This window comes from Pinus tabuliformis, chromosome Q (genome assembly GCF_031772625.1).
Source record: "Pinus tabuliformis cultivar Carrire ecotype Pingquan chromosome Q, CPIR1, whole genome shotgun sequence".
Classification (NCBI taxonomy): Eukaryota; Viridiplantae; Streptophyta; class Pinopsida; order Pinales; family Pinaceae; genus Pinus; species Pinus tabuliformis.
Window position 1 is genome coordinate 1,132,007,341 of NC_142296.1, and position 26,671 is coordinate 1,132,034,011.

At 39.0% G+C, this 26,671-nt stretch overlaps 1 protein-coding gene across 1 annotated transcript; it reads right to left on the reverse strand.

The window, feature by feature from the left end:
* Positions 1-21,014: 21,014 nt before the first annotated feature.
* Positions 21,015-23,126, reverse strand: LOC149223529 (uncharacterized). The gene is made up of 2 exons (XM_089385854.1): positions 22,102-23,126; positions 21,015-21,984 (listed from the first exon to the last, which is right to left on the reverse strand). The coding sequence occupies exons 1-2, from the start codon at positions 23,054-23,056 to the stop codon at positions 21,533-21,535; spliced, it is 1,407 nt and encodes a 468-aa protein (XP_089241980.1). The 5' UTR covers positions 23,057-23,126; the 3' UTR covers positions 21,015-21,532.
* Between the last annotated feature and the right edge of the window lie 3,545 nt (positions 23,127-26,671).

Below are 26,671 nucleotides of genomic sequence, written 5' to 3' on the forward strand. Positions count from 1 at the left end.
CTATTTTTTTAAATTAAAGAAATGCAGTAATTTAAAATGTAGAACCAGAAATCAATATATTTATGTGAAATTACCCTAAACAATCATATCAACATGAGATGAGGGATAGCCCCTGGCCACATTATAATCCAGCCTTGTAAATAATACAGCATTGATTGATAATTCATGATTATAGTCTAGAACCATTTGCTGACATTGAATTCTTTGAGATACATGTTGTCATTGAACTGCTAGGGAAACTCTTATATGAATATCAACATGCTTAAAAATTCCATACAAAGTTGTTCTCGCACCTAACAGTGCTTCAATCTGCGTTGTTACAAAGGACCTTTCATCAGAAGAGAAAAGAAGAATGGAATCATACAAAGATACTCAGAAGTAATATCTCCTCTAATTCCATATTGGAATAGTAGAAGTCAGAAGTAACATCTCCTCTAATTTCATATAGGAATAGTAAAAGTCACAAGTAATATATCCACTAATTTCATATTGGAATAGTAAAAGTGAATCATTTTATTGCATGATACCATATATAGTAGTGCTACTAGATGTAGCTTATCAACACCGCTTTTTATTTTTTTATTTTTTGCAGAAGAAAAAAAAGACTGGATTGGTATTAAAGATGAAATTCCAGTACATAATGACAGTGATGATAAACCTCCCATATTTAATGCCAGAGCAAGGGCTCGCATCTCTGCGGCCAGATACAATCAACGAAAAATTGGCAAAGGTTGGACATCTCATCTATAATGATTGTAGAATGCTCCCGTGCAATTGTAAGGCCTCTTTTTCATCAATCTGTTAGTTGAAAGGTCCATAGTAATAGATTCTTTGTAGAGAGTATGATCAGATTGTCATAAATAATTTGCTTTTACGTTGATCATGTTGTTCTAATGACTGCAAATAAGTGATGCATTTAGGAAAAGTTCTGAAAGAAAATTTATTAGTTCACTAAATTATTTTTTCAATGGTGACAAAGGCAATCAAGTTATTTGTTAAACTGCAATCATATATGGAAACTAAGGGCAATGTTCACTGCAAATAGAAATGACTATATACATGAACCTAATTCCAGATTCACTACATAATGTCTAATTGCCCTTTTCGCTTTTTCCTACTAAACGCACAGCTTGTAAGGACCATATGCTGGTTCTTCCATCAAACCCTGAAGTTGGACTGGAACCTACAAGATTCAGGACCGAGTATATACATGAACCTAATTTCAGATACATTAAATAGTGTTCAATTTCCCTTTGCCCCTACCTACTAAATGCAGCTTCTAAGGACCATATGCTGGTTCTTCCATCAAACCCTGGAGTTGCACTGGATCCTACCAGACTTAGGACTATTAACATATGATGTTGCAACATCTATTTCATCCAAGAACGTAGATCTGATGTTGCAATAGGTTAACTGAACTCAAGCATTGCTAATGACAAAAAATGGATGGGCCAGTTTAATCTTCTTTGGTCCTTCAGAGTCTCAGACACACAGCCCTAAGAGGAAATCCATTTCACATTGCAGGATTATTGACAGGTGAGAAATATTAAAATACAGACATCTAAAATATCACAAGGATATTATGCTCACCAGAATTTATTTTCCTAAATCAAAGCAGCCATACAAAGAGAAAAGGGCATCGAAATTGTGCAGCTTTAATACATCATGATACTCAACACGTTGTCTAAAGATGCTGGAATATATTATTATCAATTTCCAGACAATGCAACTTTGATGATTGACAAATGCAAGTAATGTTCAAAAGCACAAGAAAAGGATAATCACATCAGAAAACTTAGATATTCAACTCTGACGTACATTGTAAACTTCACTTCCTTTTGATCTTAATATATGTACCAAAGCTTGACTCCTTAAAAGATAACCATACTTGCAATTGAAAGCATTAAACCTGGATCTCATTCACCATAATAAGTTATCCAATTATAACCAAGGGTAAAGAAAAGAGCCCCATAAACCCACAGAAGGTTTAGTCTAGAAATAGAGACAATATCTTCGAGGCTTTTGGTATATGTAATTGGACTAGATAATCAACATCCCTTCAAGCACATACCATGAAAAAGCAAGTACTTCTCAACTATATCAAAGACTACACAGCAGTACAAGATAACCAAAATTAACAAACAAGATATATCAAGAGAGAGTGCATAAAGCTCAAAACGTATCAAGAAACATTTCGGGACTAAAACCAACGAATTAATGTAAATGTATAGTCCCCTACATCCTGAAACCCCATTTACCTAAATCCTAGCATGCCATACATGGCTCATGTAATCATGTGGCATTCCCTCATTGAAGACATTCAATTAAACAAGACTTAAGGTATGGCTTTCTAAAAACTCCCTGACAACCTCAATAAACAAAAATACAATAGCTAATCTACACAAATCAGGAATGATACAAAACACAATACATAGTTGTGACCATAGGGAACAGATCAGAATACAAAGCCCTCTTCCTTAGCATGACAGATCTAGAATCACAATAAATATGCCTCCATCCTCATTGCCTCATTTTGCATTTTCCTGGGTGTAATGAGTCCACTTACTATCTCAGTTAGTCTTCAAATGCAGAACATCTCAAGGGTGTATTTCAAAGAGTTCATTTTCCGTGGCTTCTAGTCCCTCAAATTGATTAGCCATTACTAGATTTAACTTCCACTTGAGTTCTTAATTTTTCCTTGTAAAACCTTCATTCTTAAGTGTGTTAGAATTTCTTCCTGCAGCAAAACTTCTACAGCTGTTTGGAGCATCATTAAATTGCATACATGGCTCTACCAGCTCAAAATAATTGGAAAAAGAAGATCAAAAATCTACAGTTTCCAAAGTTGCATCTAACCATGCTGGGTAGCAACGAAGTCATATCACTAAAGAGTAAGAAAGTTCATCTTGAGAACCTACCACATGGTAAACATATTCACTCTGAATCTGACAAAGAGCTCCCTCCTTTTGATTCCAGTCAATATATATATATGAGGTTCTTCCACGGAGTCATGTTTTCGCCTGAGGACTTTTCCAGAGTGCAGGTGCTCAACAAACTAAATGGCGAAAAGCTGTCTAAGTTTTCTGATCCCATCCACACTTTCTCGTTCTGTGGGGCTCCCAGCTTTCTTTGATCCACATGCAACTCATAGTCTCAATTGGGATAGGACCCAAGAAGTGACCAACTGAATTGTGGCTATAAAGCCTATCTACAGCCTCAGCACAATATATATTTTTGGGATTAGGTAATTCATAGTACTAATGAACATTGAAAACCTATTCAGGGAGATGAGATGGACGGAGGAAAAAGGGTACAGGAGACCAAAAGGAGTCAATGAGTCCAGAAACTTGCTATTAAGGGAAGTAATATAAAATTATAGGTTATGGAAGAAAACTGGAGAGTTCCCGCAGTGTGAAATCATAATTGTTATAAGGCATAAATGGCTCGATTAGCTAGCTCCCTCTTACACTCTTCCCTCTGACCTAAATAGGGAATGCTTATCAGGTGGTGCCAAGGCTGCTCTATAGCCACAATTTAGTTGGTCACTTCTTGGGTCCCATCCCACCTGAGACTATGAGTTGCAGGTGGATCAAAGAAAGTTGGGAGCCCCACATAACTCAAAAGTGGATGGGATCAGAAAACTTTGACAGTTTTTACCGTTTTAGTTTGTTAAGCACCTGCACTCTGCAAAAGTCCTCAGTCAAAAACATGATTGTATGGAAGAACCTGGACCATCTTCTTCGACTAGAATGAGATAATTTTATCCAATGAGTTGGCACAAGTTCAATGCCCTGTCTAGGTTGAGTTTCCAAGTCTCCCTTTGCAATTATGGTAATTTTGGGACTGTTACCCACAAAAAGTGGGTGACCCTATAGGAGAAATTTTTCTCCCATCATCTCTTCCAGCCAGCGAGCCATCAGCCACTACTTGCCAATGACTATTTGACATTCATATCTCTTGCCACCTGCATCAGTGATATGATTCCTCGCCATTTAGCAAGAGCACATGTTGGAAGGTGGACTTCCAATCAAAAAGTACTTTATTGATTTTGAAATCGGGTGCTTATGCTTGTTTGTATTTGGGTATTTGACATGGATTATGGGGTAACCTAGAAGAAAGAGGAGTCTTGATTGTGAACGTGTTTCCTCACCTTAAATGGGGGTTTAACCTTTCATCCTAGTCTAGTGGGACCTCCCCTAATGGCCCAATGGGTATAGGAGGGGCACTACTTGGGAAACCCCAATTGAGATAGCATAGTCTCATCTCTCCCTATTCCATACTTACCACTTTCCATCTTATATTATAAACCCTATATTCCACCCCCCTTCTTCAGGTTCAACTAACCATTGGTTCTCTGGGATTTGGCACCATACATCCTCATACCTGGGTAGGGCCCAAAACTTTGCCCTGGCAGCTATAAGAACAAGAAAAACCATATCATGGCCACAAGCAAAAACAAAGAAGATCAGATTCAAAATGCAAAAGATGGTTGGGACATACACATTAGCACGTTGGAAAAATCTTGGCATGAGCTCTACCTCACTCATTATGGCCATCACTTGGTTCCTGAGCACATGTTTTCCTTCATATTATGAGAAGGAACCCCTACATGTCCCAACCCCTGATGGACAATGAGTTGCCTCATCATTAAGGGGGTAATAACTGTTATACATCATACAAAGCAAGCTCTAACCCTTTGAGTTACAAGCAATAATACAAAGAAAAATAAAAAATAAAGTAGATGGTGCACAAGAGGGGTGGAAAAACAAAGGCCGAGTTGATAACTCATGCATCTATGATTGCTCCCACTCCACATTAGGACACTCAGGATGAGGAGCCCATCGTTGTTGGTCCCTTTAACCATGGCTTTTGGCCATGAAGTCTCCTCCCCTTTGTTCCATCATTATCACATGACACCTATCAATTAAGGGTGGTTCGAGGACATGCCACTTCCCCTTGGGGGCTAGAAACACCTAATAGGGTGGTCTATTAACCACTCCTACCTAGGGATGTAACACCATTATGAGTTCAAAACCTTAATTATGGAAGGGAAGCCTTACTTGAAATGTCAAATTGCCCATTACTTTGTAGCTTGGTCCACTTAGATGCAAAAATGATTAAATGTACCTATTGATGTCGCTGCTAGCACTAGATATTGTGTGTAATTATCAGGTGGTTCCGTACCATGCCTTAGGCAACTTAACTAGGGAAGGGCTTTCCAAAGGAGCATATTGACACCCACGGGTGAGGCATTGAGAGTCATGGAACTCCAAGCAACAGTAGAGCATCATACATGTATGTGGGCACCTCCAGCACCCACAACATTCTATCACTTTTATGGGATGATGCACTTGGACCTGCATGCCCCTAGTCGACTTAGCACTATTAGAAGTATGGCAATTGATTCAAGGCCTAGAGGAGGATGGTCTCACACATTGAGACATGGGAAGGCTAGCACCACCTTGAAGGCCCCCAATGTTGGAGTAGAGACATGCATTTTAGCCACCTAGAGACACATGAAACCACATTTTAACCCCAAGATGTTATTTGGGGACCCGTAGAGAAAGATTGACAAAAATGTGAAGGCCAACCTTCACATCCAGAATTTAAAGGGCTTCTACACTTCACCAGGCACCCTTAGCCCTCAACACATGCCCTAAAAGGGCCTACGCATGGATGATGTCAACACATTCTTCCCCATGACTCATACGTGTGGGTAACCATTTGTGTTTTGTCATTGGCTAGTATGCCTGCTTGTTTTAGGGAGCATTAGGTTAAAATTAAATTTGTGACTCCTCATATAAGTAGAGGAGAGACCATTTGTTGTAAATGATCATCAGAACTTGGAGATTTTGACCTCTTTAAAGAATTTTGGCCTTCTTTTCTTGTGGTAGAGATGTGACCTATGAATGAACTTTGATATTTGGAGCAAATTGTTTGTCTTTGGAGCTATTGTCTTGGATCAATTAATGGAAATCTTGTATGTGAGCTTATTGTTGAATAATTATTTTGTTTATGTCTAATGTATGGAATATATTGAATCTAGGGTTTGCTATTATGTCCTAATTTGTTGAAAATATATTTGATAGAATCTAGATATCATTATTGCATGCATTACTCATTAAATAACATGTGAATGATAATCCTAGTGGTGAACTTTGATTAGCTCTCCCATGAAACTTTTTGATCCATTGCATAGGTAATTGCTAGGGTTTTTGAAAATTTGATGCTAGGGCATCATTTATCCTTCCTCCTCAGCAACTTTTTGGTCATTTAATCAACTCATAAACTCCATCCACGCAAGGATAAGGCACTGGCCCTCCTTTGTTGACGATCACTTAAACTTTAAAACACATTTTTTCTCTCTCCTCTCCTTGCCCTAATTCAGCCCCTTTGAGGCCAAGTGGCCAAGCTAGAGCTTGGTGTGAATTCCTCAAGAAGAGGAATTTCTAGAATTGGAAAGTCTCGAAGAGTGGTTGCCACAAAATCCCTTGTTTTGGCAGGAATTCACTTCACTTTCATCCTTAAATTTCTTTTTAGCTCCAACTTAGGGGCTTGTTTGAAGGTTTCATGTGCCTTGATCTTGCTAATATACATTGTTAGAAATCCTTTCTCCTTACCTTGATCTTTGGCCATCCCAACACTCAACCTACTAATCAAGCCCTTGGTCTTGTGCCCCATCGAAAATTAATTAAGAGTACGGGGTTTTGGTTGTGGTGACAATGGGCCACCACCCCATTGTTGTCACTTCGTCTAGTGTTAGCCTTGTAGGGAGCCCCTCTCTAAGGCCTGCTAGATTTTGTGGCAACAAGGACCACCTCTTGTTGACCCATTTTAGCAAGTTTAGTTCTTTGATTGTATATTTGTTTGATCAGTATCGATTATTTGTTCTTAGGCCTTCCAAGCAAGTATGAATTGACGTTAGGTCAACAATGACCTATAAAGTCCATCACTAAAAAGTGAAGCTATCTATTTGCATAGTTGTTATTTCCTATACCATAGCCCTAACCATATAGTCATAAATTACCCTTGTATGCCCTCCAAGTTTTCTAAACTCATAGGCATTACTCAAAAGTGAACTTACCCATTTGCATAGTTGTTATTTCCAATACCAAATCCCTAACCATATGGTCATAAATTACCCGTGTATGGCCCCACAAATCCTTTGAACCCGTAGACATGCTCAACCAACAAAAGATCAAACCCCCACAAGAAATAACCCAAAGGACAATTAGGGTTGGAGCAAGATCATTAAAAACATCTGCAACATGTTCCTCTAGTATTCCTTCTTAACCACGTAAGTCAAAAGAAAGGCCTCTCCCACAACTAAGTCACACCAATGAGCCATGACCTCCCTTGAAGGAGGATAAAACCAAGGAGACTATGTAAAGTCCTAGTGAGATCTTCAATTGTCATCTCCATATCCTCCAACTTTTGACACGGAATACATGTTAGGATTCGAGGGTTCTAAGGCTTGCACTCTCTTTTTCCAAAATCCCCACAAGTTACTTGTCGTCTTGGTTTTTTGCTATTCAAAGCCCCTTGCCCAAGACAAGTAAGCAAAACACTCTTTGTATGAGCCTTGAATGTGTCAAATGAGTCTAGCTAGCTCGGGCAATTTAAACTTAAAGCAATGTTACCCTCCCTACTAAGGGTCAATTCCCACAAGTAACATATTTAGATCATAAACATAAAAAAAACTCTGCAACATTATCCTTTAGTATTCCTTTTGAGCCTCGTAATGATTTGAAAAGAAAAGTTGCTCCTCAACTGAATCAAGCCAAACAACCAAGATCTCCCTTGAATGATGATAAAGCCAAGGAGATTATGTAAATACCTAAGTGAGATCTTCAACTATCATCTCCATATCCTCCAACCTTTTGGCACACCATAGTATTTAGGCCTCAAGGGGTCTAATGCTTGGATTCTCTTATTCCAACATCCCCAAGAGTTACTTACCATGTTGGATTTTTTTCCATTTAAGGCCCCATACCCAATACAAGCAAAACACTCTTTTTTTATAAGCATTGAATATGTCAATTGGATCTGGCTTGGGCAGTTGAGAGGAGTGTTATCCTCCCTACCCAAGTTCAATCCCTATAAGTGACATGTTGAGCTCTTAATGAGCATATCATTGACAAAGCTTTGAGCTTCTACAAAATCTAGTTTACCATGGGTACCATTCTCAGAGTGAGGGTGTGTCCTTGGTGGGTTTCCATGGAGATGCATTTCATGGAAATTTATTTAAAACAAAAAAAACAAAAATAGAGAACCTTGAATAGCAAAAATCCCAAGATGGAATGTAGATTTTGAGGTTTTTTGCAATAAGGGAATGAAAGCCTTAGACCCATTGAATCCTTGCTAGTATTATGTGCCAAAAGGTTGGAGGATATGGTGATGACAGTAAAGACCTCACTATTCATTTTAAGTATTGGATTTTTATCAGTGTTGCAAAAAGTCCGACTCAGGAATAACTTGATGGGGTCAAAAAAAACATACTTGGAGAGAAACTAGAGAAAAAACCAAAATAGCAAAATTGGAAAGCATTAATAAATACAAAATATTTCAAACTTTTTTGATTAAATTCAAATATAACTAATAGTGACATAAGATAATTTAACACCAAAATTTCCTTCTCAAGCTATTACTAGAACACTTTCCCTCCCAAACAATCAAACGGCAAGTTGAAATGAGCAAAAAGAGTGACTTTCTCAGGCTTTATTGATGTTTTCTAGGGACACTGGAAAAAAAAATTCAATTTCATAAAAAACCTCAATTTTTACCTCATTATTTATTATTTCATCATTCACTGGGTCAAAATTCATAAAATCGTTAACACCAATTTGTACACTATAATGTGTATTAGCTTGTATAGTATAATGTGTGTGGTCTTCTTGACCCTCACAAAAAAGCACAATAAGAAGTCCAAAAAATATGAAGGTTGAAATTCTTATGTTTGCAAGAAGCTAAACTAAAATAATTTAAGTTGTTAAATCTCCTAATCTCGGTTTTAAAAAACGGCCTGGTCGAAACCGAAACGGCTGAGCCAGACCGAGCCAAGGCCTAGCGAGATCGGCTCGATGGCCAAATCGGTTCGGCCAGCCATGTTGTTACCAAGCCAGCCGAGTCAGACTCTGTGGGTGTGACCAAAAAGCACTGCTTTTTTTTGTGTCGATTTCAGGACCCCAATGCCCATTATTTTCTTCCTTTGGGTTCTTTGGGTCCATTTCCCTCTCCCAAACCCTATAAAAGCTACCCAACCCCTCTCATTTCCTCACAACTATCTCATTGCATTTGAGTGAGAATTTGTGAGGAGTTTGTGAAGAGTTGTGGAGTTTGTTTTTGGAGCAACAGTGAGGAGTCTTGGGCAAGCATTGGAGCAGGGGTGAAGAGTTTCTTGGGCAACCATCAGAGCAGCATTGAGGAGTTGGTTTGTTGGAGCAACTTTGAGGAGGCAGTTTGTGCCTAGAGGTAATTTTTTTCACTTCTAAAATCTGTTTTTTCTTTTTTTTTGTGCAAATCTGGAAATTGAAAAGAGTGTTTTTTGTAAAAGAAATGAACATTAAAGCAATGAAAAAAAAAATTCATTTTCAGAATTTTTCCTTTCATTTCCAAGTCAAAAAATGGCTCCTAGAGTGAAAGATGCTACTTGGGCATATGCTGAAATGGTTGATAATCAAATGCATTGCAAATTTTTCCATAGAAAAATTGAGGGTCCTGATGGCATTAATAGGCTGAAACAACACTTGCCAAGGATTAGAGGCCAAATTACTCCATGTGAATCCCCACAAATTGGGGAGATTAGGAAGGAGTTGTTAAATAGCTTTGAGAAGTTTCAGGAAGAAAAAGTTAGGCAAAAAGAAATAGACGCTGAAATTGGGAGGAAGAGGAGTATACAAAAAATGATGGCTACCAACCCCCATTTTGACTTTGAGGGTTCTTCTTCTATCCCTTGTACTGATGCATCCAACCCCTTCCAATATGTTCCTCCCTCTTTGGAGTCTATTCAAGAAAAGGGTAAGGGTAAAATGAAAAAGAAGGGTGATATGAATATCAAAAGTTAATTCACTGTCACACCCTCCTCTCCATCAGATGCACATGGTCCTGAAGCTAGTAGAACTTTGCAACCCACTTTAGATGCCCATTGGAAGAAAGAATTAAGGGAGGTTGCTTGTGATTACATATCTAGATGGTGGTATGATGCTGATATCCCCTTCAATGCTTCCCATTCACCATATTATGAGCCTATGTTTGATGCCATATTTGTTGCTGGAAAGGGCTTCAAAGGCCCTCCTATGCATGAGTTAAGGGGGTGTCGTTTGCAGAAAGAAATTTCCTCCATTAATGAGCATTTGAAATATTTCAAAAACTCATGGGCAAAAACAGGATGTACCATCATGTCACAGATGGATGGACTGATCAAAGGAACTGTACCATCATAAACTTTCTTATCTTTTGCCCACAGGGAACCATATTTCTAAAATCAGTTGATGCATATGATAAGGTGCATCTGATAGGGTGAAAGATGGACAATTGTTGTTTTAGCTATTGGATGAGGTTGTTAAGGAGGTGGGGGTGGCTAATGTTGTTCAAGTCATCACAGATAATGCCTCTAACTATGTTCTTGTTGGTAAACTGTTAAGAGGAAAAACACAAAACCATCTTTTGGACCTCATGTGTTGGACATTGCATAGACCTCATGCTCGAGGATATTGGCAAATTAGATTGGGTCAAGAACATTGTAGATCATGCCAAAAGCATAACAAAATTTATCTACAACCATTCATGGATTTTGAGCATGATGAGGGGACACGCAGGGGGCAGAGATATTATTAGGCCTGCCATCACTAGATTTGCAACTCATTTTTGACATTGCAATCTATGCTTTCACAACATAGAAACTTGCAAAAGATGTTTTCCAGTGATGATTGAAATCAAAGCCAGTTGTCACTCAAACAGGAAGGCAAAGAATTGAAAAAGAAAGTTAATGAAGAAATATTTTGGAGAAAGGCAGTAGAGATTGTGAAGGTTGCTAAGCCACTGGTTAAGGTGTTGCGGTTGGTGGATGGGGAAAGATTGGCTATGGGCTTCATTTATGAGGCTATGGATTAAGCAAAAGGAGCAAATAAAGACGGCATACAAGGATAGAGTGGCTAAGTATGGGCCCATTTGGGCAATCATTGATGAAAGATGGAACAATCAACTCCATCGCCCTATACATGCAACTGGGTATTTTTTGAACCCACGGTATCATTATAAAGCTCTGGCAACAGGAGCTTTGAGTGGGGAGGTTAGAGATGGATTGATTGACTGCATTGATTGCATGATCCCATTACAGTGTGATCAGCTGGAGATACATCGACGGGTCACAACCTTCAACAAAGCCACAGGTACCTTTGGGAAGAACCTAGCAAAGATTGCAAGGGAAGCAAATGAGCCAGGTAAACAAAAAATTCAATTTTCAAATTCTTAATACTTATTTTGTTAAATTGTTTATAATTTGAAAGTTGGATATAATTTGTTGAAACTTGAGCTAACTCATTACACTACTATGTTTTTTGCAGCACAATGGTGGGAGGCTTTTGGTAGCCATTGTCCTCAATTGCAAAAGTTTGCAATTCGTATTTTGAGTCAAACTTGCAGTGCTACTGGGTGTGAGCGCAATTGGTCTATCTTTGAGAGGATTCACATGAAGAAGACAAACCGTTTGGATCAAAAACAGTTAAATGATCTGGTATATTTCCAATACAACCTCTGGCTGAAACGCAACCAATTGTTGAACAAAAGACCTAATTCAGATCCCACTGTGTTGGAAGATATTGATCCAACGTCAGATTGGGTAGTGGAGAGTCATCCAGCAGAGTTTGATTCTGATGAGGATCTTGATTTGGATTTACAGGTGGAGGCATCAGTCGAACATAATGTTCAATTGAATTCAAATCCACTTGTACTAGCCTCGGGCCCAGCCCCAAGTCCTCCAGTTGCAGGCGCTTCCTCTGCTCAGCCATGACGGAAGCGCATATCTCGTCTATCTCAACGTGCAATTGTTGCACATCCTGCTAGTGCTACCACTACTATAGTTGCAGTTGGAGATGATGTTGAGGAGGAGCCATGGGTTTCCCCGTCTGACTCTGATTCAGAGGTTGAGCCAGATGATGTTGTCTCCTCTAGCAGTAGCCAGTAGTACTGGTCAATGGTGACTAGTGATGTTTCATAGTTTACTTTTGTTGTAGAGGCCATTTAGAGGCTCCTTGGTTATGTGTTTTTGTTTTGATCTCTATATCATCATCATGTATGTATTGGGCAGTGCACTGGATTCCATTTTGATATAATGGATATATTCATGAGCCTACTTTGATCATATGTTGATTTCTCTCGATATTCTAAAGCTTTGTGTTTGGAAACATGAATGAAAATCTTTAAAATTATGTTTTTTTATAAAAAGAATAAATATTCAATGTATTTTTTAAAATGACCGAGTCATTGAAATCAAACCGGCCAAGTCGATACCCAGTCAGAGTCAGAGTCGAAGTCTACCCATGGTCGTTTCCGAATCGGAGTCGGAGTTTTAAAACATTGCTCCTAATACAAGCCCAAATTTGTTTTTTCACAACAATTATTTATTCCCAACAATTTATTTTATTAAGCAAATAAATTCTGAATTGTTGAAAAATAAAATCACTGGTATTTTAATTTCCAGATATATGTAGCGGAAATAAAATAAAATAAAAATATCAATCGCACATTACAACAGACAAACACCCACAGCAATTCTCCTCCATTAATCAATCTAAGAAAAATTGAGGTTTCGACCCACAAAGAAATTAAAAGGAAATATGCATTGACGAGAACTTGTAAGTCGACCCCACTAGAAGAATTTGGCCCAAGGGATTTTGACCCACAAGAAATTAGCCTATGAAGGAATTCGGCCTAGAGAATTTCAACCCACCTCTCACCAACAACTTGGCCATGCACCTTCCCTTCAAACAACTTCTACGCCTTAGGAAATTTGGCACTGCAATCTCCAACAATTCGATCGTGTAGAAATGCTCTCGAAACCACCTGCACTCTTCCTCCTCTGTGCTATAGTCTAGCTGAGCCTATCTCTTTAGAGAAAATCACTTCTCAACTTGTGTGTCTTCACCTCTCCCTTAAGCTTATTTTATAATCTTCATCAAGCCCAAATCCCTAACCCTAATCTCCCTTCTAAAAGATCTAGGAGATCAACGGTTGAGATCATTTCTAAGTCACTTAAATAATTTCATTATTTATCCTTAGAAATTGACTTAATAGTCCACAATAATTAATTTATTTTAATTATTGTACTTTTCCTAAGTTAGACTTAGGAAAGAAGACATAAATCACTTACTCCTTTAAGCAAGCACCTAAAGAGGTAATAAATCATCTTCTACATGCTTAGACACCAATTCTATGTAGAAGAGCTTATGAAGCTACCGCAAGCTTCAACACTCCCTCCTAGCAAGGAAGGGTTTCTCCACTACCCCCAACTTGTCCTTGTACTTCACAAACTTCCCTTTCACTAGAGGCTTGGAAAGAATATCTATGGAATTGTATTGCAATCTCGCAACACCTCTATGGGCTTTGTCTTTGATGAAGTGATATCTGATCTCGACGTGCTTGGACCAATCATGAAACACAGAATTCTCAAAGAGTTTAATGCAACTCTAATTGTCACCGTGAATCATTGTTGGCCCCATCTCCAAACCAAATAATCTTGCAAAACCATACTGCCTCAAAACTTGCCATATTCGCTACCATGTACTCTTCCTCTACTGAACTATGTACCATTGGTTGCTACTTCCTATTGCTGCATGAGATCATTCTTGATCCCAAGCTAAAACAACATCCAAACGTGGATTTTATGTCCACAACACTCCTTGCCCAATCAGAATCTATGTACCCTAGAAATTCTACTCCACCAACTCCAACATATCTAAGCCAGAGTCCATTGTACGTTGCAGGTATCTTAATACATGCTTTGTTGCCACCCAATGAACATATCTCAATTCCACCATGAACTAGTTGAGTGTGTTCACAACAAAACAAACATTTGGCCTAGTGTTGACCAAATATATCAAGGAATGTATCAACTACCTATAAAGTTTGGTATCCACCAACTCGCCTTTAGAAGCACTTAACTTCTTCAAGTTAGTGATCATCGGTGTAGACATAGGCCTGCAATCGTCCATCTTGAAACTCCTCAAGATCTCAATTGCATACTTGTCTTGCACAAAGGAAAACCTTTCCTGGTTGCTACCACACCTCCAATTCCAAAAATTAGTGCATCAAGTCAATGTCCTTCATCTCGAACTCCAAAGAAAGGTCCTCCTTGTACATCCCTATGAGCTTCTTTGATCCTGTGAAGAAAATATCGTCAACATAAAGTACCAAGATGAGCGGCTCACCCTCAACAAGTACATAGTACAAGTTAGAGTATGCCTCACTCTTGGTGGAGCCCAAACCAAGAAGATTCAATTGATCCTAGCGTACCATGCACATGGAGCCTGCTTCTCCCATGCACCTCAAAGCCCTAAGGCTACACAATATATAACTCTTCCTCAATCACCCCATCGAGGAAAGAAGTCTCTACATCCATCTGATATATCCTCCACCCCATATCTGAAGCAATGGTACTCTATTGACTGCATGTTTGGTCTTGTAGATCCATCAAAATGTGATCACTGACTTTCCCTATGAACTCAGGATTATGTCCCACGAATCATTCTTCATGATGGAGCTATACTCCTCCACCATTGAATCCCTCCAAACCTGATCATTTGCAGCCTCCTCAAAAGTGGAAGGCTCCGACTCACCCATGTTGCTTGACAAGGCCAAATAGTTAGAAAATCCCATTGGTGGTCTACTCTGCCTAAAGGTGTTGTCAGGAGCCTCCACATGCTCATCAGAATCTCTCAAGGTCTACTCGACCTATCTTGACCTCCTCCTAGTAAAGCTCAAAGGAACATCTCGCTCCTCCAAATCTAAAGGCCATGTCTCTATTACTAGTGTTCTTGGTCCATGCTCAACTTAGAAGCCTCTCACTCCTAGTTCTCTACCCATGTTAACTCTCTCTCATGAGACCTCCTAAAGTTCCTACCCTCATCGAATCCAACAACCCGACTAACAATAAATCACCTTTGTCTTGGAATGTAGACTCAATAAGCCTTTGAGACTTCCCTGTAGCCCACATAATATGCCACTTCCTAACAAGGGCTCCATCTTAGTCATTTTTTATGTAGGAGTGTGAACATAAATTAGACTATCAAAGATATGAAGGTGACTTACCTTTGGTTTCACTCTTGTGAACATCTCCTCAAAAGTCACATCCTCCAACACTCTGTGATGACTCCTATTTTCTAGTTACATAACTAGATTGCAGGCCTTTGGCCATGAAAACATAGGCAATTCCCAGTCATAAATCATTGCCCTCGCTACCTCCATTATAGTCCTATCTTTCCTCTCCACAACCCCATTATGTTGAGGGTTGTAAGGTTATGTTAGATCCTTCTTGATCACTACTGCCTTGCAAAAATCCTAGAACTCATTGGAGGTATATTTGCCCCATTATCCAATCTCAGCACCTTAATCTTCTTCTTGATCTAGTTCTTCACAAGAGTTTTAAACCCCTAAAACCAGCCAAAGGCCTCACCCTTGGTCTTCAGGAAGTGGATCCAAGTCTTCCTGGAAAAATCATCTATGAAAGTCGCAAAATACAATGACCTTGTGATTGATTCCACTGACATAGAACAACAAATGTCGCAATGCACCAAGTCCAACACACCTTGGACTTGGCCTCGTTGTGAAGAAACATAGCCTTGGCCTTCTTATCAAACACACACACCCCTTGCACACTCCTTGCTCCACCATGATCTCCAAAAACCTATAACCATTCTTCGTAACATAGGAAGAGCCCTATAGTGTAGTTGTCCAATCCTCCTGTGCCAAATCTCACACTAGTTGTCACTCTCATGTACGAGAGCCTTTACTACTATAAATTGTAACTAGGTTCAGTATATTTGTAAACATGACATTGTATACTTTGTATAAAGAAAGAAAAGAAAATATTATTTTATATAAAGCATGGGTTTCATGCTCAAGTTTAGGTCAAAAGCATGTTCTTCATGTTTATAGGTCTTCCTAGGACAAAGAAGAAACTATGTCATGTATTATAGTCCCATCTGGACTCATTATAACAAAGAAAAATATTTATTTTTGTCAAGAAAAATATTTATTTTTGTCAAGAAAAAGCCATTTATTCCTCCAAGACCGAGTCAGCGCCAATCAAGGTGAAGTCAGCCTAAAGGAGGGCTATTCAACCCCTCAAGAAGGTTATAAATAGAAGGAGCTCAACTCATTTGAGACACACATCTAAGAAAAGTTCGATCTGCAATAGCAAAGGAAGAGAAAGAGTTAGAAGGACGAAGGAAGAAGAAATCAAAGTCTCTTGGTTTATCTCATTTTCTGTCTGCAAGTGTGAAGTTGTTAGGGATTCTATGTAGCTATCAGTTGCAAGAGGCCGAAATTGCAGAGCCAAAATTCTAAGAAGAAGTTGCAGGGTCGAAATTCTAGAGCGAAGCTGCAACAGGTCGAAGTTTGGAAGATACCTTGGAGAAAATCTTGTTGGGGGATGACTTGGTGCTTGGGAGGGTTTTGGGCTTTGGTCCTTGGGCCTTGGAAGTCTCTTTGTGAACAGATTCTATAAGAATAGAAGCATTTTTTTGGGTTTTCCCTTTAGGCGGGTTTTGCCCTGGCTTGGAGCCAATATCTTGTGTACTTTGTCTTGTTGTGATCTTCATTATTTTGGTAATTGCTTGATGAACAAGATCCACTGAAGTAATAAAAATCCAACACATATCACAAGTAATTATCAAGTTAAGTAAAATATCTATAATCTCTAAGTCTCCTAATTTTCCAACATGGTATCAGAGCTAAGGTACAAGAAGAACACTGAAGATCACATTCCACTTGGCACTATGGCAAGGATTATGAAGAAGGGTTTCGAGTTTCTTGGGATTCTCACTACTTCCATTAAGAATTGGATCCTAAAGATGATCTCCAAGCTAGCAAAAGAAGTGATGGATGGAAGTCTAATCTCTGCTTTTTCCGACACTTTCATGGATGAGATTGTATGTGTTATTGATAGTGGTGCTTCCAGACATATGACAGGAGAATGCAGTCAACTCCAGACTTTGTCAAAAGGAACCTCCTCTCATTCAATCGAACTTGGAGACAAGAAGAGCTATCCAGTGAAAGGGATTGGATCTACTTCATTGGAGCTCAAGTCTGGTGGAAGTATTCACCTCAACAATATTCTATATGTTCTAGGTTTGAAGAAAAACTTACTTTCTATTTCTTGTCTAGAGGATAAGGGTGATAGAATTGCTTTTGTTGATGGCAAGGTTTTGGTTTGGGGTAAGGGCTCTAATATTGACAATGCTATGGTGTTTGGGATTCGTTAGGGGACATTATATAAACTTTTTACACCTCTATCTCAAGCCCTAGTTCACTTAAATGTGAACCCTTATGAACTATGGCATAGAAGGTATGGACACCTTCATTATAAGATTTTGCCTTCTCTAAATCAAATGGTCAATGGCATCCTCGAATTGAAGGAAGAATATGAAGGGACCTGCAAGGGGTGTGTTCTAGGCAAGAGTGTGAAAAAGCCACTTGCAAGAAGTGATACCAAATCTAATGAAGTTTTAGATATCATACACTTGGATGTATGTGGTCCTATGACAGTAAAATCTTTGGGTGGGCATCAATATTATGTCACCTTCATTAATGATTTCTCAAGGAAGACTTGGTTAAAACTCCTCAAGAACAAAAATGAGGTATTTGAGAAGTTTCAAGTATTCAAGAATGAAGTGGAGAACTTGACTGAAAGAAAGATCAACACTCTAAGATCCGACAATGGTGGAGAATATACCTCTAAAGAATTAATAGCATTCCGCAAGGAAGCAGGGATTAAGAAGGAGCTTATTGTTCCTTACAATCCTCAACAAAATGGCGTGGATAAAAGAAAGAACAGAACAATTGAAGAATGTGTTAGGGCCATGCTACATGATCAAGATCTCCCTCAATTCCTATGGGGAGAAGCATGTGTGACAGTTGTTTACTTGCAAAACAAAAGTCCTCACAAGATTCTCAATAACATGAGCCCAGAAGAAGCATTTACAAGAAAGAAGCCAAGTGTGGATCATCTTCGAATATTTGGGTGTCTTGTTTATATACATACCTAAGGACAAAATGAAGAAGTGGGATCCTACCAGTATGAAGGGCATCTTTGTTGGGTATAGTGCTTCATCAAAAGCTTACAGAATCTATTTTAAGGAGGATCATCAGATCGAAGTAAGACATCTTTGATGAAAGAATAGCATACAAGAAATCTAAGGATGTCCAATCAACTATGATGAAGAAGAGATACCTATCTTTGAGGATATTTTGAGGGACAGCAATGGTCAAGATCCAACATCAACTCAAGAAGATGTTGAAGGTCCTAGTGAGCATGTGCAACAAGTAGTTGTTCCTAAAAATCGAAAAGAACTCTGCTTGGTTGAGAACTACTTTACAAGAAGCAGAAGGACACATAGCAAAGGAGACCTTTAAGGAAAGTAAAAGACCGAAAAGGTATTCTCGATATGCAGCATATATGACCAAGCTCATTGAAGTTGAACCTTCCTCTTATGAAGATGCAGTGAAACATCAAGAGTAGAGGAATGCAATGTAGGAAGAATACTAGTCAATTATGAAGAATGATGTTTGGGAAATCGTTCCTAGGCCAAGTGACAAATCGATAATCACTTCAAAATGGATATATAAGATAAAGCACGTTGCAAATGGGAGCATTGATAAACACAAAGCAAGGTTTATAGCAAGAGGCTTCTCACAGAAAGAAGGTATTGATTACAAAGAAACCTTTACTTCTACAACTAGATATACAACAATTAGATCGCATGTTTCATTGGCTACTACTATGGGATGAAACATCCATCAAATGGATGTTAAGACAGTTTTTATAAATGGGACTATTGATGAAGAGGTTTACATTGAGTAGCCTCAAGAATTTGAAAAAAATCATAGGAAACTCATGTCTGCAAACTAAAGAAAGCTCTATATGGCTTAAAGCAAGCACCTAGAGCTTGGTATGCAAGAATGGATGCATACCTATTGAGACTTGGTTTTACCAAGAGTTCTGTAGATCCTAACCTATAAATCGGAGTGGTCCAGGGTGAACCAGTCATCAAACTATTTTATGTTGATGATCTACTTGTTACAGGTGTAAAACATTGAATTCAGGAATGCAAGAAGCAATTAACAGTCAAGTTTGATATGAAGGATCTTGGGATTATGCATTATTACTTGGGACTAGAAGTTTGGCAAAAGCCAGGTGAAATATATCTTGGTCAAGGTAAATATGTGATCAAGATTCTTCAGAAATTTGGCATGATGGACAACAAGCCTATGATGACTCCTATGATTACCAATCTAAAGAAGTTGAGGAGTTCAAATTCTAGTCCAGTGGATCCTACTTGCTACAGACAGTTGATTGGGTCCTTGATGTATCTAGTAATACAAGACTTGACATTTGTTTTGCGGTAAATGTCCTCAGTCAATTTCAGATAGAGCCAAAGCATGATCATTGAATAGCAACCAAGCATATCCTAAGATATTTGTGTGGAACCATACATCACTGCTTCCAATATAATGGTAATGAAATTCAACTTTTGGGATATACAGATTCTTATTGGGGTGGCAATGAGACAGATGGGAAAAGCACAACAAGTGGATGCTTCAGCTTAGGATCTTCCATGGTCTCATGGATGAGCAAAAAGCAGGATACAGTTGCTTTGAGTAGTGTTGAAGTTGAGTATGTTGTTGCAAGTGAAGTTTATCAGGAAGTTGTTTGGCTCAGGAAGTTATTATTAGATTTGTTTGAAAGGCCACTTAGCCCTACATGTATATATTGTGACAATGAAAGTTGTATAAGATTGACAGAAGACAAGGTGTTTCATGCTAGGACAAAGCATATAAATAATAAGTACCACTACATCAAAAGCCTAGTACAAGATGGGCTCACGGAGCTGCATTATATACCTACAAATGAACAAGTAGTAGATATTCTGACTAAGGCATTACCAAACAAGAAACTTGAGTACTTGAGAAACAAGCTTGGTTTGGTAGACATCTCTTCCCTAATTGAGAGGAAGTGATGTTGGATAGTTCTTATCTTTATGTGTCATGCACTAGACCAGGACTATCAGCCATAAGTCTTAGTGAAGGCCATAAGGAAAGAATGAAGTCTAAAGGATTGGATAAGCATCTGAGATTGGAACTTCTTATGGATTGTAGAATCCAAGAAAGAAGTTGTAGACCAATACTCTTTTAGATGAGGTAGGGCATCCAAGATAAAAGTAGTCGAAGAGGACCGATATTCTTTGAGGATTCAAGATTGGAAATCCAAGATAAGAATAGTCCTAAAAGGACATACCTGGTGAACATCCGGATGGGGTATGTGCCTTAGAGGTAGTGTGGCAGCTCACATAAAGCCTCCCAACATCATGCTCTCTAATGAAGATGAGCTTGTCAAATTAAGACCTTCAATGACAATGTTGGTTGTGATATAGATGCTTGACAAAGATGGCTTATCAATCTGACTCTTCTTATGAGAATGCTTCAAGAATGAGATTCCTTGTACTTCATGATGGGATTATGAATACCTTCCTAGTTAAGAGGGAGTGTTGCAAATTGTAACTAGGTTCGGTCTTCATAATGACCTATTTGTAAACATGACATTGTATACTTTCTATAAAGAAAGAAAAAGAAAGAAAACAAAATATTATTTTATGTAAAGCATGGGTTTCATACTCAAGTTTGGGTCAAAAGCATGGTCTTCATGCTTATAGGTCTTTCTAAGACCAATGTTTTACAAAACGGACTCGGATTCGGACTCGGCCGAGGATCGACTCGGACTCGGACTCGGAAACGGCAATGACTCGGCCGGCTCGATTTCAATGACTCGGTCGTTGTAAAAAATACATTAAATATTTATTTTTTTTATAAAAAAACATAATTTTAAATATTTTAAACATAATTTTAAAGATTTTCATTCAAGTTTCCAAACACACAACATTATAATATACATGGAAGACAACATATGATCAAAGTAGGCTCATGAACCAATCCATTATATCAAAATGGTACGGTGTACCCAATGGCAATAGTAAATACATAGTCAACTGTAGTCTGTCATACATGATCAAAGACTCAAGAGTCAAAACAAAATACAAATAACCAAGGAGGCTAGTAGCTACTGGCTACTGCCAGAGGAGCCAAGATCATCTCGACCAATCTCTGGATCATCATCATCAGAGCCAGACAAGGGGCCCCATGGCTCCTCCTCATCATCATCGTCTCCAACTGCAACTGTAGAAGTGGTGCCAGTACCAGTACCACTAGGTTGTGCAGCAGATGCAAGCTGAGATAGAGTACAAATGCGGCTGCGCTTCTGTCATGGCTGAGCAGAGGAAGGCGAAGCACCTACAACTGGAGTCCTACTAGTTGGCTGTGAGACTGAGGCTGGTGGATTGGGATCTGCATTCAACTGAACACGCTGCAGTGGATCTCCAACATCAATTTCATCAAGATCCTCATCAAGATCAAACTCTGGTAGACGACTCTCCACTACCCAATCTGATGTTGGATCAATGTCTTCCAACACAATGGGATCTGAATCAGGTCTTTTGTTCAGCAATTGGTTCCGTCTGAGCCGAAGGTTGTATTGGACAAAAACTAGATCATTCAACCGTTTTTGCTCCAAACGGTTTCTCTTCTTTGTGTGAATCCTCTCAAAGACAGACCAATTGCGCTCACACCCAGATGCACTGCAAGTTTGACTCAAAATACGAATTGCAAACCTTTGCAATTCAGGGCACTGGCCACCAAAGGCCTCCCACCATTGTGCTGCAAAAAACATAGGAGTGTAATGAATTATGAGTTAGATGAAGGCTGAAGCTCAACAAAATTACAAATTATATCTAACTTGAAATTGAGAAATTGAAAATTGAAATTTTTGTTTACCTGGCTCATCTGCTTCTCTTGCAATCTTTGCTAGGTTCTTCCCAAAGGTACCTGTTGCATTGCTGAAGGATGTGACCTGCTGATGTATCAGTAGCTGATCAGACTCCGATGGGACCATGCGCTCAATGCAATCAACCAGTCCATCTCTGACCTCCCCCCTCAAAGCTCCTGACTCCTTAGCTTTATAATGATACCGTGGGTTCAAAAAAAACCCAGCTGCATGTATAGGGCGATGGAGTTGATTGTTCCATCTTTCATCAATGATTGCCCAAATGGGCCCATACTTTGCCACTCTATCCTTGTATGCTGCCTTTATTTGCTCCTTTGCTTGATCCATAGCCTCATAAATGAAGCCCATAGCCAACCTTTCCCCATCCACCAACCGCAACACCTTAACTAGTGGCTCAGCAACCTTCACAATCTCTGTTGCCTTTCTCCAAAAAGTTTCATCATGGACTTTCCTTCTCAATTCTCTGCCTTCTGGTTTGTTAGACCAACTGCTATTATTCCAATCATCACTGGAAAACATCTTTTGCAAGTTTCTATGTTGGGAAAGCATAGATTGCAATGTCAAAAAATGTGTAGCAAATCTAGTGATGGCAGGCCTAATAATATCCTTGCCTCCAGTGTGTTTCCTCATGACACTCAAAACCAGTGTATGATTGTAGATAAATTTTGTTATGCTTTTGGCATTATCTACAGTGTTTCTGACCCAATCTAATTTCCCAATATCCTCAAGCATGAGGTCTATGCAATGTGCAGCGCATGGGGTCCAAAAGATGGTCTTGTGTTTTTCCTCTAACAGTCTACCAGCAAGAACATAGTTAGAGGCATTGTCTGTGATGATTTGAACAACATTAGCCACCCCCACACCCTGAATAACCTCATCCAATAGCTGAAACAACAAGTGGCCATCTTTTACCTTATCAGATGCATCAACTGATTTTAAAAACATGGTTCCCTGTGGGCAGAAGACAAGAAAGTTTATGATGGTACGGTTTCTTTGATCAGTCCATCCATCTGACATGATGGTACAACCTGTTCTTGCCCATGATTCCTTGAAATCTTGCAAATACTCATTAATTGATGTAATTTCTTTCTGCAAACGAAACCCCCTTAGCTCTTGCATAGTAGGGCCTTTGAAGCCTTTTCCAGCAGCATGTATGGCCTCAAACATAGGCTCATAATATGGTGAACGAGCAGCATTAAAGGGGATATCAGCATCATACCACCATCTAGCTATGTAGTCACAAGCAGTCTCCCTCAATTCTTTCTTCCAATGGTCATCTAAAGTGGGCTGAGAAAGACCTTTACTAACTTCAGGACCATGTGCATCTGATGGAGAGGAGCCTGAGTGAGTGAAAAAACTTTTGATAGTCCCATCACCCTTCATTCTACCCTTTCCCTTATCTTGAACAGAAGCAAAAGAGGGAGGAACATAACGGAAAGGGTTTGATGCATCAGTTTGAGGGATAGAGGAAGAACCCTCAAACTCATAGTGGGGGTTGGCAGCCATCATTCTTTGTATCTCCCTCTTCCTCCCAATTTCAGCCTGTATCTCTTTTTGCCTAGTCTTTTCTTCTTGAAATTTTTCAAAGCTTTCCAACAAAGTCTTTCTAATCTCCCCAATTTCGGGGGATTTACATGCAGTAATATTGCCTTTAATCCCTGCCAAGTGTTGTTTCAGCCTATGAATCCCCCCAGGACCTGACTTAATTTTCCTATGGCAAAACTTGCAACACATCTCATCATCAACCATTTCAACATATGCCCAAGCAGCATCTTTTGCTCTAGGTGCCATTTTTTGACTAGGAAAACAATCTGAAAATGAAAAAATAAAAATAAAAATTGATTCAATGTTCATTTATTTGACTAAAAACACTCTCTAAGCTATCTTTATATGCACCTAAAATTTAATAAGTAAAAACAGATTTATAGAGGTGGAAAAAAATACCTCCAGGCACAAACTGCCTCCTCAAACTTGCTCCAAAAATCAGCTCCTCAATGCTGCTCCAAATGGCTGCCCAAGAAGCTCCTCACTCCAGCTACAATGCTCCTCCAAGACTCCTCACTGCTGCTCCAAAACAAGCTCAAGAACTGCTCACTAACTCTCAAAGAAGACTCTCACTCAAATGCATAAGACTGCTGTGAGTGAAATGAGAGCATTTGGCTGTCTTAAATAGAGTTTGGGAGGGGGAAATGGACCCCAAATGCATTTAACAAATCACAATAACCTTTTCATGTCCACAAACCCTAACTAACTCAGCTCCAAATCAGCAAAAAAGTATTTTTTTTTTGGTTAAATCGCTGCCCAGCCGGTCTGCTATGACTCGGCCGTTTTTTGACGGGACCCGGTCAACCGAGCCGGGTCAAAGGCCGTTTCAAAATTTTTTTTAATAACTCGGAACGAAACGGCCGTTTCCGTTTCGGTACGGCCGTTTCGTAAAACACTGTCTAAGACAAAGAAGAAATTATGACATGTATTATAGTCCCATTTGGACTCCAGTCAAGGTGAAGTCAGCTTAAAGAAGGGTTATTCTACCCCTTAAGAAGGTTATAAATAAAAGGAGCTTGACGCATTTAAGACACACATCTAAGACAAGTTCAATCTGCAATAGCGAAGGAAGAGAAAGAGTTGGAAGGACAAAGGAAGGAAGAATTAGTTTATCTATTTTTTTGTCCACATGTGTGAAGTTGCTAGGGTTTCTGTGTAGTTGCTAGTTCCAGGAGGTTGAAATTGCAAGGCCAAAATTCTGAGAAGAAGTTGTAGGGCCAATATTCTATAGCAAAGTTGTGGTAGGTGAAAGTTTGGAAGTTGCCTTGGGGAAAATATTGTTGCGGAACTGACTTGGTGGTTTGGAGGGTTTTAGACTTTGCTCTTTAGGCCTTGGAAGTCTCTTTGTGAACAGATTCTATAAGAAGAGAAGCATTTTTCTAGGTTTTCCCCTTGGAGGGGTTTTACCTTGGCTCCTATATCTTGTGTAATTTGTCTTGTTGTGATCTTCATTGTTTTGGTAATTGCTTGATGAACAAGATCTAATAATGTAATAAAAGGTCAACACATATCACAAGTAATTATCAAGTTAAGGAAAACCTCTATAATCTCTGAGTCTTTTGATTTTCCAACATTTACCAAGACAGATTCTTCTCCCAAATACTCGCCTCCTGCTAGAATAAGTTCCTTTTGGCGCAACAACCACTTCACTTCCCATGAAGTTGACCTCCCATGAAGTTGACCTCTAGTCCTCTCTCTTCCATGGCCAAAATTGATAGGAGATTCGTCTCCACGTCCATGATACCTCCTAAGTCCATCAACAACTTAATGCTAACACTACCCTCTACTACACACTTGGTATTGTCATCAAGGTCTACATATATAATGTATATCTCTAGGCTCCTTGGTCGTGTTGGTGAAGATGTCTTAAGATCCAATCATGTAATGAGATGATCCATTGTCCACAAACCAAACACCTCTCATGACAATTCAAGAAAGGCATGACACTAATGCAAAGTTCTTCTCAACTTTTTAGCCAACTCGTCCATTTGTACACTGGTTGTCATGGTTGTCTTTCCATTTCCCTTCTTCCTGTTTAGACACTCACTAGAAAAATACTCTAACTTGTGACATGCAAAGCACTTGACTTTGCTCATGTCCTTCTCCTTTTTACCCTATGAAGGACCACCTCCACTCTAGTTCTACTTGGCCTTCCCTTTGCCCTTTTTCACTTGCACAGCAAGAGAAAGCTCCTCTTTCTCCTCACCACTCATGTGTTGTCCTCTAGTTAATGAATTCGCCCATATCTCCTAATACCAACCCAAATTTATTTTCTCACAACAATCATTTATTCCCAACAATTTATTTTATTGACCAAATAAATTTTGACTTGTTGAAAAATAAAATCATTGGTATTTTGACATGTTGCAAAAATAAAATCAAAGAGAGATCAATCACACATTACAATAGATAAACAACCACAACAATTCTCCTTCATTGATTAGTCTCAGGAAAACCAAGATTTTAACCCACACAGAAATACAAAAGAATATGCATTGACTAGAACCTGTAACTCAGCCCCACTGGAAGAATTTGACCCTAGGTATTTCGGTCCCCTTGGAAATTATCCTCAGAAGAAATCTGACCTAGAGAATTTCTACCCACCTCTTACTAACAACTTAGCCCTCACAAACCAACCTCTCTTACAATTTGATACCCTTATTTCAGCAATTTAGCCCTGCAATCCCCAACAATTTGGGGCCTCCTAAAAATGCTCTTGAATCCACCTGAACTCTTCCTCCTTTGTGCTACAGTGTAGTTGAGCCTCTCGCTCTAGAGAAAATCACTAGCTCCACTTGTGTGCCTTCACCTCTCCCTTAGGCTTATTTTATAAACTTCATCAAGCCCGAATCCCTAACCCTAGTCTCTCTTCTACAATATCTAGGAGATCAACCGTTGAAATCATTCCTAAGTCACTCAAATAATTTCATTTCTTATCCTTAAAAACTAACTTAGTAGTCCACAATAATTAGTTGACTTTAAATATTGAATATTTTTAAACTTGGGAAAGAAGAA